Consider the following 17,024-nt stretch of genomic DNA (forward strand, 5'->3'; position numbering starts at 1 on the left):
CCCTCCAGCTGCTGGCAGTGCACAGGGTTTGGAGGTGGTGCTGGTGATAGAAAAGAGGCTGGGAGCTTTGGAGTCAGGCAGATGTGGGTTTGATTTTCAGCTTTGCTACTCTTAGAGTGGACACGTGGCTATTCCTATCTGAGCCTCAAATCTTTTTTTTTTTTTCAAGATTTTATTTATTTATTTATGAGAGACACGGAGAGAGAGGCAGGGACATGAAAAGGGAGAAACAGGCTCCGTGCGGGGTGCCCAAGGGGGGACTTGATCTCAGGACCCTGGGATCATGCCCTGAGCTGAAGGCAGATGCTCAACCACTGAACCACCCAGGCACCCCTGAGTCTCAGCTCCTTATCTCTGAAATGGGGCCGAGGATGCCCTCTTCTTCAGGTTTGTTGAGAGGGTTACGTTAGAGAATATGAGTAAAGCCCTTGCTGAATCCCCTCTCCTTAAGTGGGCACAAAGTGAGGCAGGGAAGAGACGTTGTCTTATGAGGAACCTGACAGGGAGACGAAGGGCAGAGTCTGTGTGGTTGAGTCAGACTTCTGAATCGAGGAGCAAGAAGCTTGAGTCCTCAGCCTGTAGACTCTGGAAGGCATAGGAGGTTGTTTCCCAGCAGCTGGGGGGAAGCCACCCCTCCCCACACCGCCCCCTCCTCTACACAGGGCCTGCTGCCTCCCATGCCCATCCTGGGCAGACAGCCAGTCAGGGAGCTGGATGAATGCCCACTGTGTGCTCAGAGGCCAAAAGATGGGCACCGTCCAGTTGGCAGAGAGAGAGGCAGCTGGCCCAGGACAGGAGAAGTCAGGGTGCCGACTGCTGGGGTCGTGTGCCCAGACGGTGTGTCTGAGACATGGCTCTTGGCTGCCCTCCTGATCTATCCTGCTGGAGCTGGGAAGGGGCCCTCCTCCTCCTGCCCTGGCCCGACGGCCTAAATTACTGCAACTGGAGATTAATCTCTAAGGGCATCTGGGACTTGCCCCTACCCAAGCATAAGGCTGGCTCAGGGGCAGGCCTGGGGGCGGGCAGGAAAATGGGAGAGCCTCGATTAAGGTTGCAACCTAGTAGACCAGGAAGTGGGGAAACCGGTTTGTCATTAGGGCCACTTGGGGTGGGGTCTTCTCTCCTGCCTCTCCTGTCTGCCTGCCACTCCACCTCGTGTCCTAGAGTGAAGAGATGTACTGTACCCCTTTCCTGCTCCATCTAAAGTGGCTTTGGGAATGCCAGGAGTAAACAAAAGTGGCAGAGGACTCGGTTCCCCTTCCCCTCCCCAAGAGAAGCTCGGGAGAGGAGGGACAGGACAGAGAACCGGAGGGAGAGAGGAAGCCAGCAACTGGGACAGGAGGAGGGGTCAGGGTCAGCGCCAGTCAGAGTTGAAGTCTGTGGAGCCAACAGGTAGGCCGGTGTGGGGACGGGGTCGGGGTGGGAAAAAAGCAGGGGTGGGGCAGAGCTGGCGCCGCGCAGGCTGCCTTGGACGTGGCCGCGGCAAAGCCAAGGGAGGTGTGAGAAGGGGCTGGAGCGCGCTCCTTCGGGTCCTACTTGACAGACGAGGAGCTGCCTCCCCTCGCTCCCAGCGCGGGCCTCTGCAGTTCCAGCACACGCCTGCAGGAGGGGCCGCAACCGCAGCTGGGGGCAAGGAGACCGCCCAGCAGGGGGCGCCGGGGGACCGGATCCCTGCGGCCCAGCCGAGTCTCAGCAGAGGGGGCGGGGGCGTCCCGGCAGAGGCCGAGGAGGGTCCAGATTCTCCCTGACTAGGGCGACTGTGGCTTTCAGAGGTCACCTTGGCTGAAAAGTGACCCCCCCCCCCAGGCCCTTCTCACGGTCCGGTTTCTCCCCGAATGCTTTCCCTTCCCCGGGCGCGCCAGGGCTTGGAGACCGAGAAGTCCTCCACCCTCGAGGTGCAACCCCCCGCTCCGAGACCGGTCCCGGGCCTTAGGTGCTTGTCTCTGTGCTGGTGGTGCGAGCATTGCTTGGGGTGGGAGAAGCAGGTGGAATGGGGAGGGGAGCGTGAGCGCGCCCCGCACCCCCGGCCCGGCCGCGCGCCGCGGGATCCCGCCGTGCAGCTGGAGAGCGCGAGGCGCAGCGCCCCCCCCCTCCGCTCGCCGCCACCCCGGGCGGCCCTTTGTACGTTCCGGCCACACGCGGGTGCCCGCGCCGCGCGCGCTCCCGCCCGCAGTGACACACCCGCGCCGGCCCGCGCGCGCGCCCACACACACACACACACACACATACACACTCTCGCTCTCGCACACTCGGTGACACGCCCGCGCGCGCGCGCGCACCCACACGCCCGGCCGCCGGCGCCCTCCCAGCTGGTCCACCCCGGCGGGGCCCGCGCCCCCGGCCCGCCCGCCTGGCACCGCGCCCCGGGGCTGGGGCCGAGCGAGGAGCCCGCGAGGCGGCGAGAGGGCGAGCGCCAGGCAGGCCGGCCCGGGGCCCCCGCCCCCCGCGCCCCCGCCCGATGGGGAACGCTCCGTCCCAAGGCATGTCCCTGTCTCTCTCCTCCCTAATGTGCCTCCATGCTTAAGTGGAAGGTATTTCTGTTTTCTTTGTGTGTTTTCCCCTCGGCCGGGGGCGGGGGCGGCGGCCGGGCCGGGGAGGCGGCGGCCGGTGGGGCGAGGGATGCTCGGGGCGCAGGTGTTGGGGGGGTAGGGGACGGCGGCGTGCGGGCTTGGGAGAAGGACCCGGGCGACAGGAGTCCTGGGACCAGAGGGGGTCAGGGATTGGCAAGGCTGGCGACCTAGCGGGGAGGGCCTCGTGATGCCCGGGGGAGGGGGCCCGAAGGGTGAAAATTTAAAGGGGTACGTGTGGAGGGAGGAGGGGTGGGGAGAAGAGGAAGGGAGATGGATGGTGAGGGGAGTGGGGGAGGGGAGTGGTCCATTCGTGGTGGAGGAAGAGAAGGATGCGGGGGGGGGGGCGGTGGCGGGGAGGCGAGGGGAGTGGAGAAGCAGGGGGTGGGGGCCTCAAAGGCCTCTGTATCCCCCAGGTCCCAGAATGGGGTGAACACACTTGGACGGTGGTGGTAGGCGCTTTGCGCCAGCCCCCCAGGGAAGGAAGGGGATGAGTGCATTCTGGGGTTGGTTGTGTTGCCAGGATACGAGTCTGTATTCCCCCTCCCCGCCCCCCTCACCTCGAGGCCCTAGCCCTGGAGACCTCAGAGCCTAGGCAGCAGTTGCAGAAACTGGGGACCAGCTCCCCGCTCAGCTGGCGGGTAGGGAGGGGCCATAAGAAGGAGGGGCTGGGGGAGGGGCTATTTGATCTTAAGCCCTCCCCCTGCGGAGGCCAGAGGGCAGGGGAGGGCGCCCCCAACTGGGGAGAGCATACAGAATGAGTGAGGAGGTAGGGACCGCCCGAGGCTGAGGGGCAGAGGGCGGGGCTGGGGAGGGGACGCGCCATAGCCCCCCCTCCCCTCCCACGCACCCCCCTGCTACGTCAGAAGCTCCCGGGCCAGCTCCGAGTCCTGTCGGTGGGGGCAGCAGGATGCTGGTGGAAGCAGAGGGGGCCGGCCGGGTGCCTCCGCAGCTCGGCTGGCAGGGCCCGGCGGGGCGTGTGCGGCGACCGGTGCTAGCCCCCCCGCCCCACCCCTCCTCATGCAGCCCTGGCAGTGCCTCCGGCGCTTTGCCCTGGCCTGGTGGGAGAGGACAGCCGAGGGCAGCGCCCGATCTCCTAGGGAGGAGGCTGGACCGAGGGACCCCGGGGGCCGAGGGGAGCCAGGTGAGCAGGAACAAGAATTGTGCAAGGAGGAGATCCCGGACTGTTTTTCCCTCTCTCCAAATACTATGGAAGCAGGAGGTCCTGCAGCCCCCAACTTTAAAGGAAGTGCCCCCCCCCTCCGCGGTGGCGGTGGTGGAGGGCTCCTGGATGAAGCCTTCTCGGAGATGTCAGAGCTACTGTTATCTGGGGGGAAGGGGTAACAGATAAGGACTGGGAGTGGGGGACAGCTGACCAGACTTGGGACTTGTAGGTCTGAATGTTTCTTGGTGTGGGGTTTGAGCACTTTGTGGGGGGAGGGGGGAGGAGGGAGGGCCGGGGTAGGATACCTTCTTCCCCGACCCTGGATATCTTTGGCTGGGTGACCTTGAGGCAACTGCTTTGCTGTCTAACTTCATGCCTCAGTTTCTCTCATTCGCTTTCCTATCCTTCTGGCTGGTTTTAAAGAATTGATGATGCATTTGATGGAGACTGTCACTATGAAAATATGAAGCTCTGTCATTATTGGTGGCAGCTGTCGTGGTGGTTTCTCTGGCATGGCTGTGTGTGTGTATGTATGTGGGGGACAGTTTGAGTTTATGCATGAGGGCTTTTGCTGGTTCTGGTTGGTGTTGGGGCCACTGCGAGGAAGTGTCAGGGCCTGGCATCCACGTAGGAAGGAGGGCTCCAGGTGAGCTAAGAGTTGTTGGGGCAGAGACTTTTCTGGTGGCCTGGTGTAAAAGCAGGACTTGGGGGTGAGGGCTCGGGGTGTAAGGGAAGGGGGCTGCAAGAATAAGATCCCCCCCCTCCACCCAGACTGCCTGGCACCCAGGCACCATTGGCAGCGAGTGCAAAGGCTTTGCCCTGGCTTCTTGCCACCGTGCCTTGGGGACAAGAGGGTCTTTGTCCAGTGCCCCCCCCACCGCCGCCCTGTCCCTTCCGCCCTTACCATGATGGCTGATTCTCTATGATGACCCTCAGGGCTGGGATGGAGATGTGGGTCTGGGGAGCTGGAAGAAGCAACTGTGGTCCTCAGGCAGTGCTGAATGGAGAAGGGGAACTCTCCTAGGGGAAGGATCCCTGGGAATAGAGCCATCAGGAGGCCTGCCCTCACCCCAGGCCTTCTACTTGCCTCCTCGTCTAATGGTGGGGGGTGGTGTCTGGGGTCTTTGTGGTCTGATTCCTGCTGAGCTCCAGGTTTCTTAAAGATGTACAGGGTACAGCTTTGGGTGCTGGGATGCAGAGCCTCAGACGCTCTCTCTTTCTCTCTCTCTCTGGCCAGGGACCCACCCTGGAAAAAAGGTTTAATTAGAACCATTGATTCCTTCTTTGGCTGCGGGCATCGATCTCAACAGTGTGGTCAGAGCTGGGGGGCAGGGGTGGCATGGCTATTGTCTGCCCAGTGCCAACCTTGGCTTTCTTTGACAAAACCCAAGCTTAGGAGGGAGGAGGCTGGGCTCTTTGAAGTACCAGGTCTGCTTGAGCCCCACCCCCACTCCAGGTCAGGTCTTGGGGAAAGAAGAGAGCTTCTGTTGAGGATCTGGATGGAGGGAGGTCATGCTGATTGGTGGGCCTGGGGCTCTGGAATGGAGGGGCAGCTGTGGTTGGGTGGGGTCCTGTGAAGGGGAGTCAGGAGGCAGCAGAGGGGTGCCTGTGGGACAGGCAGAGAGTTCAGGGGAAAGACCTAGGGCTTGCCATAAAAGCTTCTCTTTCGAGGAATCCCAAGCACTTATCTCCTCTAGCACTGGCAAGGAGATCCAATTTCTTCCTTTGCTTGTGTCCTCGAGGCCCAGAGAGGGACAGAGACTACCTCCGAGGCCCAGCAGGCCTGGGTGTGGCCTTGGAACCTGGCTGCCTCATGGAGGGGCCCCTGCCTAGGCACAGAGGGCTGAATGAAGGTGAGGCTCCTGGCAGCCTCGATTCTGGTCTCTGGGCTTGGGAGGTGGGGGACAGCTTGTGCCCCCCATGCCCCGACTGCCTGTCGTGGGTGGGCTGGTGCAGGTGCAGGCTTCAATGAGCCACTCAGATGCTCTTTGAAGAATCCCTTGTTGGCTTCCTAGGGCCCATTCGAGCAAAGATAATAAAAATCTGGCCGTCAGCGGGTTTGAGGGCTGCACTCGCTTCCCCTTCTTTCATTCCCAGCTCTGAAAAGCAGAGATGAAGGCTTTGGATTTGGCTGCTGCCCCAAGGGAGAGAGAGAGAGGCAGGCAGGCAGAGGAGGAGGGGCTGATTTCCTGGCAGCCCCCGGAAATGCTGGGGAGGTGGGCAGAGGGCAGGGGCTTGGGCCCCAACTCCTGCCAGACAGTCTTGAGGCCTCGATGGGGCTCCTATGCCTGATACCCAGGCTCTAGCTTTGTCCTTTGGTGCCAGCGGCCGGGAACCCCCTCTCTCTCTGCTCCGCTGCTCCCACCTGCCCCCCACCCCTGCCCCTCAGCTCCCCTACTTCTTCCCCCTGGCTTACCTTCTCTCAGCCTCTCAGTTTCTGCTCTGCACTTGATTCTCTCTCTCTCTCGTTCTCTCTCTCTCTCCACCTTGTCTCTTCTTTTCTCACAGTCTGCCCCCCTCCCATCTGCCTGTCTTCCTCCCCCCCAGCATTAGTCCCGCTTTCTAGGACTGTCTGGAAGGTTGAGAAGCCAAGTTGGGGGGTGGAGGGCAGCCGCAGCCACAGAAGAGACAGGTCTGGGTTGACTATTACGGTCTGTCAGGTGCCATAGTCATCAGAGTCCCAGCGGAAGGGGGCTGCTGAGCACTTGGAGATGTGTGTGTGTAGCAAGGGCGTCATCCCCCTCCCCGCACCACAGCGGGCACCTTGCCCTGACATTGGGCTTCTGACACTCCAGTTCTCCTGCCGCCTTCTGCTGCTTGGCTGCTGGAAACCAGCGCCTCTGGCCTCGGCCCCTCCACCCCTCTGACCCACAGACCCAGGCATCGCTGCCGCCTTCACATCCAGCATACTGGTTCCAGGCTCAGAGGTGGAGAGGGAGGGGTCTGAGAAGCCTTGGGCCCTCTCCCTGCCCATCTCCCCTGGTGTCTTGGTAGGCCTTCCTCGAGCCCCCATCCAGGCCCCATGCCCCCTTTGCCATCTTGTCGACCTCCCATATAAAAGACAGGACCATCATGGAAAGAGCACCAGACTCTGAGTAAAGAGACCTCTTTCCAATTCTTCCTCAGCACCCAAATGTCCGAGTGACCTTGAGCAAGTCCCTGCCTGCTGCGGGCCTCTTTCCTCACCTGTGAAATGAGGGGGCGTGGGCTGGATCATCTCCAAGGTCTCTTCTGACATTCCGTGGTGGATGTTGTGTCTCTCTTCTGGGTGATTTGCATATGCTTTGCATATATTAATGGTGCCTGCTTGAAGGGGGAAGGTGCCACCCACAAGGACCAGAGTCCCACCCACCATTCCGACTTCCCTTGCCCATTGGCCCATGCTTTCACTGCTAGCATCTCCTAGTGGGGGTGGAAGCTGAGGCCTGAGTGTTTCCTGGGGAGATGGTCTGGCCCCTGGCTTCCAGAAACGCTTGAAGCAGGCTGGGGGGTAGCACCAATGGAGGGGATCCCTACCCTCATCACCCCTACTGCGAAAGGCCCAAACAGGGAAGCCAAGTACTGTGTGAATTTACTAAAGTTGCCTGTGGCTTCCATGGAATGTGTGAAACCCCATGGAAGCTGGCGTGGGGGTCTTCCTCCTCCATTCCCAGGGCCGGAGCACCCTCTAGAAGCCAAGGAGCTTAATTAAGTATAAGAGTCCCTCCACTGGTGTCAGCTCCCCGCCACAGCCCAGGGCAGGTCACACTGTCTTGTAGCCCTGCCCGCTTCTGCTCAGGCCCCTGGGCTCTGGGTGTTTGTGGGTTGCAACTCGGACCTGAGAGCTGGTCACAGTGAGGACTAGCTCATTGCATCTCTGGGGCCTGTCTAGTTACCACACAGAAGGTGAAGCCCCATCCGTGCTCCCTACGAGGGTCACAGATATCATCAGCAAGAGAGAATCTGCTGCCCCTGGTTCTGTCCTCACCCCTTATCTCCTGGGGACTACCCCCAGAGCCTCCTTGCCTGCCTCCTGGCCTGTGCTCTGTCTGGTATGGGCCAGTGTCATGGATCCCAGCCCCCAGTCCTGCCTCTGTTGCTTTCACCCCTATAATGCCCATCACCTGGGGCAAAGCTGGGGTAAAGGTTGGCAGCTTAGAGTAGATAATTTGGGGCCACTGCGTAGTGGTGAGATTATCTGAAGACAGAAGCAAAGATGGCCTCCACTGCCAAGGAAGACTGGGCCAGAGGAAATGGAGCAAAGGGATCAAGGTTAGATTTAGTCTTAGAGAATCCCCAGGGGGCAGATTCATTTCTGACCATGGGATTGCCTCGAAGATTAAATGTAATCATAGATGAAAATGTCCAGCACGTCACTTGATACATATTAAACACTCAATAAATGGTGTGGCGAAGAGAACAAATGTCTCTGAAACCAGAAAAGACCCTTCCCTAACCTTGAGACTTAGGATTTTGCAGGGGATGAGGAGTTGGAGGGACAGTTCCCAGAAGAGCTGGTTCTCCCACACTCAGGCTGCTGCTCCCCCAGCGCACTCCTCATGCCTCACGCACGCACTGGGCTCAGGGCCCAGCCACCCGGGGACACCCTGCCCTCATCCGCTCTATTGCGGGCGGGCAGACAGAAGGCTTTGGGGGTGAGAAAGTATTCTTCTCCCTTTCCCCCTATCTTTGCCCAGGACAGCTTGAAAGGAAACAGGCCCACGCTGCAGTAGGAGGAATAGAGGTTAGATGGGAAAGAAAACCTCCCAGCGTGTGAAGGGAGGGGGAACACTCCAAGGTAGGGAGCTCTGGCGTTGTCTTAGACCTCGTGATAGGTGTGTGTGAGCATGAGGAGGCTGGTGTTGTACCTAAGGGCAGGGGACTGGTTGGCATGACCTTTGAGATGACCTTTGGGCCATCCTGAGGAGCTTGATAGGTCCAGTTTAACACCTTGTGGCTGTTGTGGTTGGCAGGGTACAGGGGTCCATGATGGAGAGGGGCCCAGCCCTGCTGGGGAGAAGTGGACTGGGTAGTCACTCTTTGATCCCCCAGCACAGAGAGGTGGAGTGCAGTGGAAAGAGCAAGCATTGGACTGGGATCAGGTTGCCTGCCTTCCCTACTGCTGTGTGACCTTGGGCAAGTTAGTTGCCTGCTCTGGTCTTCATGTCCTTGATAGGAGAAGAGAGGGTGGCACTAGAGAACCTGTAAGGTCTCTTCCAGCTGTCTCAAGTTCTACCTAGTTCCCCTCCCCTGAGATAATACATGCCTCACCACAGAGAGGGTGGGAAGGATATTTCCAAGCTCCGGTTGAACCGGGAAAAATGGAGATTTGGCTCAAGAGAATATTGGCACATGCGTGCAAGGGCAGGCAGGCAGGCACGCACGCGCACACACACACACCTTACAAACACAAACAGTCCCTTGTGCTCCAAAGGCACATTTTGCCCAAATCTACCCCCTCAGCCCAGAGGATGGATAAGCGGGTGGCTACAGGCTTCAGCTGTCTGAATCAGAGGAGACTCACTGTTCTCCCTTCCCTGCAGAACTGGCTTTGCTACGTTCCATTCCAGTCAGGGGCTAGAATCCAGTCCGCATCTTCCTCCTCGGAGGCACTGCCCGCGGGTGGCTCCTCATCCCCCACAACCTTTTTCTGGTTCCCGGTAGCCTCCACCACCTGGCCCAGTTGTCTGCATGTCCCGGCGTGGAGTCCTGTAAGACTGGGAGGGAACTGGGTTTTCACCAGCCTGCCTGCCTCACCGCCGCCAACGTCCCCATTCCCCCACACTGGCTTCTTTTCCACCCCAGCCACAGAGCCTGCTGGAGACCCCAGACCCAGGGGTCCACAGGGAGGCCTCAAGACCCAGAGACCCCACTGAGAAGCCCAAACCCAGAGACCGCTATGGAGAGGCCTAGCTAGAGATATTTGTGCAGAGCAGAGGAGGTGGTTGTGGGAGGGTACCCTGCCGGCTGCCCACATCCCCAGGGCGAGTGATAATTGCAGACACAGCGGGCATCTGTGGCCTCACTCTAGGCCCCAGCATCTGCCTCATTGGGGAAGAATTAACGATTCCATCTCCTTGGGAAGGCATTCCACGGCTCACTGAAGCCCTTTCAGAGAAGGATTCGGTCCTTCTCCCGCCCCCCTGCCCTCTCCGCCCCCACCCGGTGGCTGGGCAGGCCTGCTGAGCCCCCTTTCTTGTCCCAACCTCTTTCCAAGTGAGAAAGTGAGGGCTGGTAGGATGACATAGATTGTCACATCGCTGGCCTTGACCTTTAAGGCTCTCCCTAGCCTGAGTGCTGGGGGATTTCTGGAAGTTAGAAGGAGAAGGGGGCTGTGAGTGGCTTCCTGATGCTCTTCCATGGAGGAGGTGAGAGAGCAGGAAAGGAGCCCCCCCCCCCCCACCAGGGGGCAGGATGGCACTTAAAGATGAAGCTCGGGAGGTCCTAGTCCAGCTCCTCCTGCACCCCACAGCTCATCCCCTCCCCTGCTCCCTGGTCCCTCCACAGCCCAGAGTTAGAATCTTCTGCCTCCCACCCCTAGGATGAGGCAGAAGGAGACAGAAGCAAAGCCTTCTCTTCCACTTACTGTCCTTCAGAAATAACTTATCCTGGAGCTTGGGCTGGAAAGAGGGGAGACAGCCAAAGCCGGAGGAGGTGAGACGGGAGGCAGCTTGGCTTAGGAGTCAAGCGCTCGGGCTCGGGCTCTGGAGTCAGATGGATGTGTTGGTTTGGGGCAAGTCACTTCGCCTCTGAAGCTCATTTTCCTATTCTGTAAACTGGGGCCCATAGCAGCGTTTTCCTTGCGGGGTGGGTGCCGGGAGTAAATGGGGAAATTTAGGTAACTTTCCTAGCACACTAGGGACCTTCAAGAAATAGTAATTTCTTTGTCTTTGTCCTCCTCACTGTTCAAGGAATGACCGAACAGGGAACCACTCTTCCTGGAGGAAGGGCATATGTGAGAATACCCTCTTTAGCTTTTAAATTTTATTTTTTATATAGGTATTGTGTTTGTATATATTTTTTAAGACTTTATTTATTTATTTGAGAGAGAGAGAGAGAGAGAGAGATCGCAAGAGAGAACATGAGCAGTGGCAGTGGGAGAGGGAGAAGCAGACTCCCCCCTGAGCAGGGAGCCAGATGGGATGGGCTGCGATGTGATGCGGGGCTTGATCCCAGGACCCTGGGATCATGACCTGAGCTGAAGGCAGATGCTTACAGGTTCCCTCTTTAGTTTTTTTTTTTTTAAACCCAGATGCTCACCTCAGTTTATCTGGGGCTGGGTCCCTGCAGCTGCCACTCAAGGCTGGTGGTGAGAAGGAAGGTAGACCTCCTGAGTCTTCACTCTCCTGGACTCTGTGCCCCTTTCCATCTGTCCCTTCCATGCCCTATCCCAAACCACACTGCCTTGTCCCGGAAGCCCTCTGGGGCTAGATTGGTTAGGGAGCATTCTTGATTTCTTCCTTCAGTCAACGGCCCCACATCTGGGTACAACAGCTGCTTCTCCCTGGGATGCCTGCGTCTTGGGTAATCGGTGGGAAAATTGGAACCATGAGATTGGCAGGGGGCTCTGAGAACTCTTGCAGCCAGACGTGATGTGGATATGGATGGGTCTGAGCCAGCCTAGTGAAGGCTGTGCTCAATAGGGTAGAGGCCACAGTGTCTCTGGGCAGCAAGGGTGTTAATGCTGCATGCCCCAGGATGAAAGGCAATGGGTAGATACTGCAGCACGAGGGGAAAAGGGTAGAGTGAGAAGGACTTCCCTGCAGAGTGGACCAGAATGGACCGCGGAGAGGGGCCCTGCCCTGGCACTGGTGGGTGAGGAGGCAGAGTCAGGTAGAGCCTCAGGCAATTTGGGATAGGGGTGCTATTTTCCTACATAGCTCTTATCACAGCGAGAGTGTGTGAGTGCTTGTTGGGTGTTCCTCCGTTACAGGCAGGGGAGGTGGGAGGCTTCCTCAGGGTTAGGGGGTGAGTGGAGCAGATGGGGCTCTCATGCTGGGAGAGGGCTGTCAGGCCCCTCTGACTCTGAGCCCACCAGCCTTTCAATGTTGGGCGACCTTGGTTGGGGGACACAGATGGACCCTCCAAGGTGCTATCATTTGGGATCTTATTTGGCACTCCAGTAAAAGGCCTGCCCCCATTTCTGGGAGGAGAAGCAGGCCTGCCTGCTGTCTGTCCTGGGGACCTCATTCTGGGGACTTCATGTTTTTTGTGTTGTCCTGCTGTCTGTCCTCCTGTCTGTCTCCCACCAGTGTCTCTTCCCCTTCAGCCCCTGCTCTTCCTCCAACACCCAGTCTCTATCCTACCTGCCCCCCAGCCCCCAGTATTCCCTAAAGGGATGGCTCCTAAGGCGCTGCCTTGCCCTGTCCCTAACCCTGCTCCAACCCTGTGGCCCAAGGCCCGTGCCCCAGCCCAGCCCACTCTGGGAGCCCCACCCTGGGCCCCTCGTTCTCTCCAGTTCCTCTTCTCTGACTGGGCATTCATTCACGACTTTCCTCCTTTCCTGTCCCTCACCCAGGGCTCCAGCGTGCAGCGGGAGGGAAGGCTCCAGGACTCTGTTCCCTCTGTTTAAAGTCTCCAGGTTGGTAAGCCAGGAGGGAGGCTTCCCCTCGCCATCCTGCCTCCCACTGCTTCTTAGCCAAATGCCTCTCCCCAGCCTAGAGGGCCAGAAATGGGGGAGGGGGGCTATCCCTGGTGGGCCCAGGCCTTTGCCAGGGGAGGGGACAGCAGAGACTTGACTCTGGGGAGGGCAACTTGCCTGGCGGAGAATGTGTCTATGTGTGCATGTGAGTTAGTATGTGTGTGCATGTACATATGTGTGCTGGCTGCAAAGCCTCTGTGTAGTTGGGGGTGGGAAGCGGGGGAGGAGGCAGGAGCCCTCTGCTGAGGGGACTGGTGGGGGGGAGGGGGGGAGGGGGATCAGGAGCAGGGAGCCCTTCTTATGGAGGGAAGCCTGTGTTCCAGTGGAGGCCAGAGGGTGGGGGATGGGACATGGGATCATATCCCACCTCAGTACAGCTCTGTTTAGTTTATAGGCACTAGCAAACCTGTGATCTTATTTCATTTATTCAGTAATTCAATCATTCATTCGTTCATATTGTTCATCAATAAAGATTTATTGAATACCTCCTCTGTGCCAGGCACTGGGCTAAGGTCTGAGTCCCAACAATGACCAAGGCAGATAAAAGTTCTTCCATTGCTGAAGTGCTGAGCAAATAGAGGGTAAGGAGTTGGTTAAGTTCACCAGCCACGGAGCCTGGGCTGTGGCCCGGCCAGCTGCTTGCAGAATACTGCTCCCACTCCAGGACTGTGACTCTGTGTCTTCCGAGGCCCCTGTCCACTCCTGCTCCTCTGCTGGCAGCTGCTCTGTACTTTAAGTCCTTGTAGAGTGTTCCTTGACCCGATGGCACCTCTTTACATCGTGTGACCCCACCAAGTAGGCAGTAATCGAGGCTCCAAGTCCTTGGTGATCTTGGGGACTGTGGGCAGCATGGTTGGAGCAGTGCCAAGGCCACTTCACAGGGCCTCAGTGACCCAACCACCTAAGTCTGTGCCCAGGACCAGCAACTTGGGGCCCTGGACCTGAGACCACCTGATTTGGGCTCAAATCCTCATTTAAGCCATTTCCTAGCTCTGTGGGCCTGGACCAGATGCTTTTCTCTGAGCCTCCGTGTTCCTGCCTGTAAAATGGCAGGGTTGTCAGGCATCTGGCTGGCTCAGTCAATAGAGCATGTGATTTTTTATCTCAGGCCCCACGTTGGGTGTGGAACTTACTTAAAAAAGGGGGGAGGAGTGTAAATTCAAAACAGAAATGGTAGGGTAATGAGAAGAATACAAGAAAAGCAGCAGCTGGTCCAGAGCCTGGCCTACAGCAGGGACTGTGCCCCATTGCTGGTCGCCTTTCTGCTCACACCCCTCCCACCCCAGGGCAGCCTGAGCCCAGTGTTGTCTGGGTCCTTCTCTGTCCCCCCACCTGAGAAGTGGGGCTGCAGGATCCCCACCATGGCTGTTTGAAGACTCACATCCTCCAGCCCTTTTCCATCTCTCTGAAGGATGCTTCAGCCCCAATCTGGGCGGGCAGCTGGGGGAGGCAGCCCTCCTTGCCACTGTGGCTGCTGCTGCTGCCTTGATGGCTTTTTAATAACTTTGCTCCGAGACAATCTGCAGAGCGCTCGCTCGTTTGTCTGCCTCTTAATTAAAATTACCGTTTTCCTAAAAGAGCAACGGGGCTGCTCCCCTCCCTCCCCTGCCCAGTGGCTGCTGCCAGAAGGAGGCAGGAGCACTTGAGACAGCAGCCCTTCCCCTCTGCCCACCCTCCTCCCCCCTGTCCTGGTCACTCGGGCCAACCCCCCTTCCCCGGTACCCCTAGCAGAAGGGCTGAGCCTCAGCCTCCCCGGTGGGCTTGGGGCAGGGAACCAGGAAGGGGGCCTGAATGCTCTCCTTTCTCACCCACCCTTTTCTGGAATACTCCCAGAGGCAGGGAGCTCAATATCTTCCAAGACTTCCTGTATCTGTAAAGAAGGGAAGCAACCCGGTCCTGCCTATCCACCCAGAGCAGAATAAGATAGGTTGGATGGTTTTTGGAAGAGTACAGTGAAGGATTATTAGGGGTGGGGATGGGTGGGGGGCATCCGTGGAGGTCAGTGCCTCAACATTGACTAGGGTTTCACTTACAAGAGTACTCTGAGCTCCCTTTGTGGGCTCTGAGTTGCAAGGGAGTGGGGGCCTGGCAAGGTGGGGGGCTCATTTAGTCCTTGCTGAGTTTTGGGGGAAAAATCATCCTATGTAAAAATGAAAATACTAATGACCAATATTTACTGAATGTTTACTTGATAATACAGGAGCCATAGGCTGGGTTAAGCTCTGTGCATGTGCTAGTAAAACAATGCTATTGTTTTATGGGGGAGGAGACAGAACAGAGAGGTCAAGCAACATGCCCAAGGTCACACAGATAATCCATTATGGCAGCCTCCATACTGCCCTACTCCCCCTCCACCTAAAGGACTCTAGCTTCGGTCTCTCATGCTGTAGGCAGAGAGGTACACTTTACCTCACTCTCTGAGGCCCTGCGAGTGGGGTTCCTCCAGAGTTCATGAGAATTGGCTCTGAGGTTTATCTCCACCTTCCTGCCCCAACCCCATTCCTGGTTCCGCCCCAGGGGAGCCTAGAGTGGGAGAAGGTTGGGGAGGGGTCTGGAGGTTAGCATGTTCCCATTTCCCGACCTCCTTTTGGTTCAGAGCAGAATTCCTCTCCTTGTGGGGAATGGGCCACAGGGCCAGGGAAGTGACTCAGTGACCTGGTTGTGACAGCATGTGCTGCTTGGTTGTAAGGTGGTTTCACACTGTGACTTCGTCGGTGAGGCCCACCTAGTAAACCATCCTGGAGGATGGGGCATGCCTGGGGGCCTGGAGATCCAACACCAGGAAGGACCCCCCCCCCCCCTTAGAAGTCTGTGTCTCCAGCAGCTCCCCCTGGGGCTGGCCTGTCTCCTCTGTGAACCTTTGTTTTTAGTGGCTCATCTTCCGGGATGTCCCCCCTTGTCACCTCCACTTCTGCGCCTCCCTGAGATGCTCCTCCAGGACCACCTCCAGGCTTGACCTTCTGAACTCTCCCACCATACTGTCATGTGTCTTCTGGCCATTGGTTCTGGACGCAGCCGAACCTGCTGGTCCACTTTTGCTCTTCAGGGGCAGGAAATGCATGAAGCCTTGAAGCTGAGGATGAGGACAATAGCAATGGTGGGAACCATGGTGAGGGACAGTGCATGTGCTCCTTAAAGATATTAAAATTCAAAAAAACGAAACAGCACAGCACCAGCTGGACAAAATACCTGTGCCTAGTGTGGCCCCAGCGTGATCCTTGCCAAACTATGGTGCATTGGTGATGGCGACACAGAATAGGTGCCTCCTAATTGTTTGTTGAGTGAATACATGATTGTACACGTGCTAAGCATGGGGCTAGGTTCTTCACATGTTTAATTCTTCCCATCTTCCCAAGGGTAGGCACTGTTTCCCCCATTTTGCCTTTGGGGAATCTGACATCCAGGGAAGTAAAATGACTTATTCAAGAGCACACACATATGAGAGGGCCTAAGCAACATTTGAACCTTGGCTTCTTGTGCTATTCCTGCTCTGTTTGGTCGTGAGCATGTGTGCGCGGGACGCATGACACACACTCTAGGTACCTGCCCTCGATGGCCAGTGGCCACCCGGTCAGTATGTGCCCCATGCTTGTGGGGTGGTAGGGTTGAAGAAGTTGAGGGCTGCAGAGGCAGGGAGGGAGTGGATGCCCATCACCCCAGCACACCCCTCCTCCCTCAGCTTCCGGTCCCATCCCAGCAGCTTGGGGATGGTGGCGTGGTGACAGGTGCCGAGCTGCAGAGATGACAGCACTGCTGATTCCCCCATAATTACTGTCTGATGAGATGCCAGAATTAGCCACCGCACGAGCATGGGATGCAGATATGGGGCACAGTGCAGGGAAGCAGCTGGGGGTGAGGGAGCCTCTCCTTCCAAGCCTGGGACCCCCCTGGCAGTAGGGCAGGGTCAGCAGTGGGGAGGAGGAAGCAGAATAGAAGGAAGCACTGTGTAGTTAATATGCATCAGATAGTATATTGCGGGTTGTGATTTTCCAGTCCTCAGAGTGGTTAGGCATGCTCCTGAGATGGGCTGGCTGCCGGACAGGGCATCAAGGGCCTCAGGGCACTAACCAGAGACTTATAGGCAGAGCAGGCTGCCCGGGGTAGACTCTGGAGTACACCCTTGGGTGCCTAGGTCTCGGATCTGCCTTACTGGGGCTGTAGGGGATAGAGGTGCTGGGAGGGGGCTAAGCCCCGGAGCAGAGTCCTTGAATCATATTAGCAAGGCCAGGCACCAGAAGACAGATGGAAGTGCCTGGAAGGAGCAGGCAGCTTCAGCTGACCTTGCCAGAAGAGTCATCCATCCCAGGCAAGAGGAATCAAGTTGGCCTCCAAAGTTTAAGGTCAGGGGAGGCCTGAGATTTAGCAGCAGGAGTCAAGTGTGTTCTGGTCCCAGAGCAGGGCTGGGTGTGTCCTGGGTATTTGTTACCCCGGCACACATGCTGGGAGCAGGGGGAGGGCTGCTGAGGCAGAAGCAGAGAGGGGTCATCTGGATTGCTCAGACCTCATCACACCATTGGAGCAGTTTTGAAGGCCACCAACGAGGAAGAGTGGTAACAACATGGAGGTCACCCAACAGAAGGCAGATGGCTGGGGGGCTAAAACCAGGCCATGAAGGAAGGACCTAAAGTGTTGGGTTCAGAAGAGGAGATTCAGGTTCCAAAGCCCCCATCCT

At 57.9% G+C, this 17,024-nt stretch overlaps 1 protein-coding gene across 24 annotated transcripts in view; it reads left to right on the forward strand.

Annotated features, from left to right (window-relative positions):
* Positions 1-1,202: 1,202 nt before the first annotated feature.
* Positions 1,203-17,024, forward strand: part of SRCIN1 (SRC kinase signaling inhibitor 1) — a 65,563-nt gene continuing 49,741 nt past the window's right edge. For 6 of the 24 annotated variants that reach the window (XM_072747374.1, XM_072747377.1, XM_072747360.1 and 3 more), the window contains exon 1: positions 3,460-3,711. In XM_072747374.1, the coding sequence (XP_072603475.1) occupies positions 3,588-3,711 (124 nt within the window). In that variant the 5' untranslated portion in view covers positions 3,460-3,587. Of the gene's footprint in view, positions 1,393-2,301; positions 2,532-3,433; positions 3,712-10,262; positions 10,366-12,229; positions 12,293-17,024 lie in introns of those variants that run through there. The other 18 variants (XM_072747357.1, XM_072747359.1, XM_072747363.1 and 15 more) reach the window with 11 other exon arrangements.

The sequence above is a fragment of the Vulpes vulpes genome, chromosome 2 (genome assembly GCF_048418805.1).
Source record: "Vulpes vulpes isolate BD-2025 chromosome 2, VulVul3, whole genome shotgun sequence".
In the NCBI taxonomy this organism is placed as follows: domain Eukaryota; kingdom Metazoa; phylum Chordata; class Mammalia; order Carnivora; family Canidae; genus Vulpes; species Vulpes vulpes.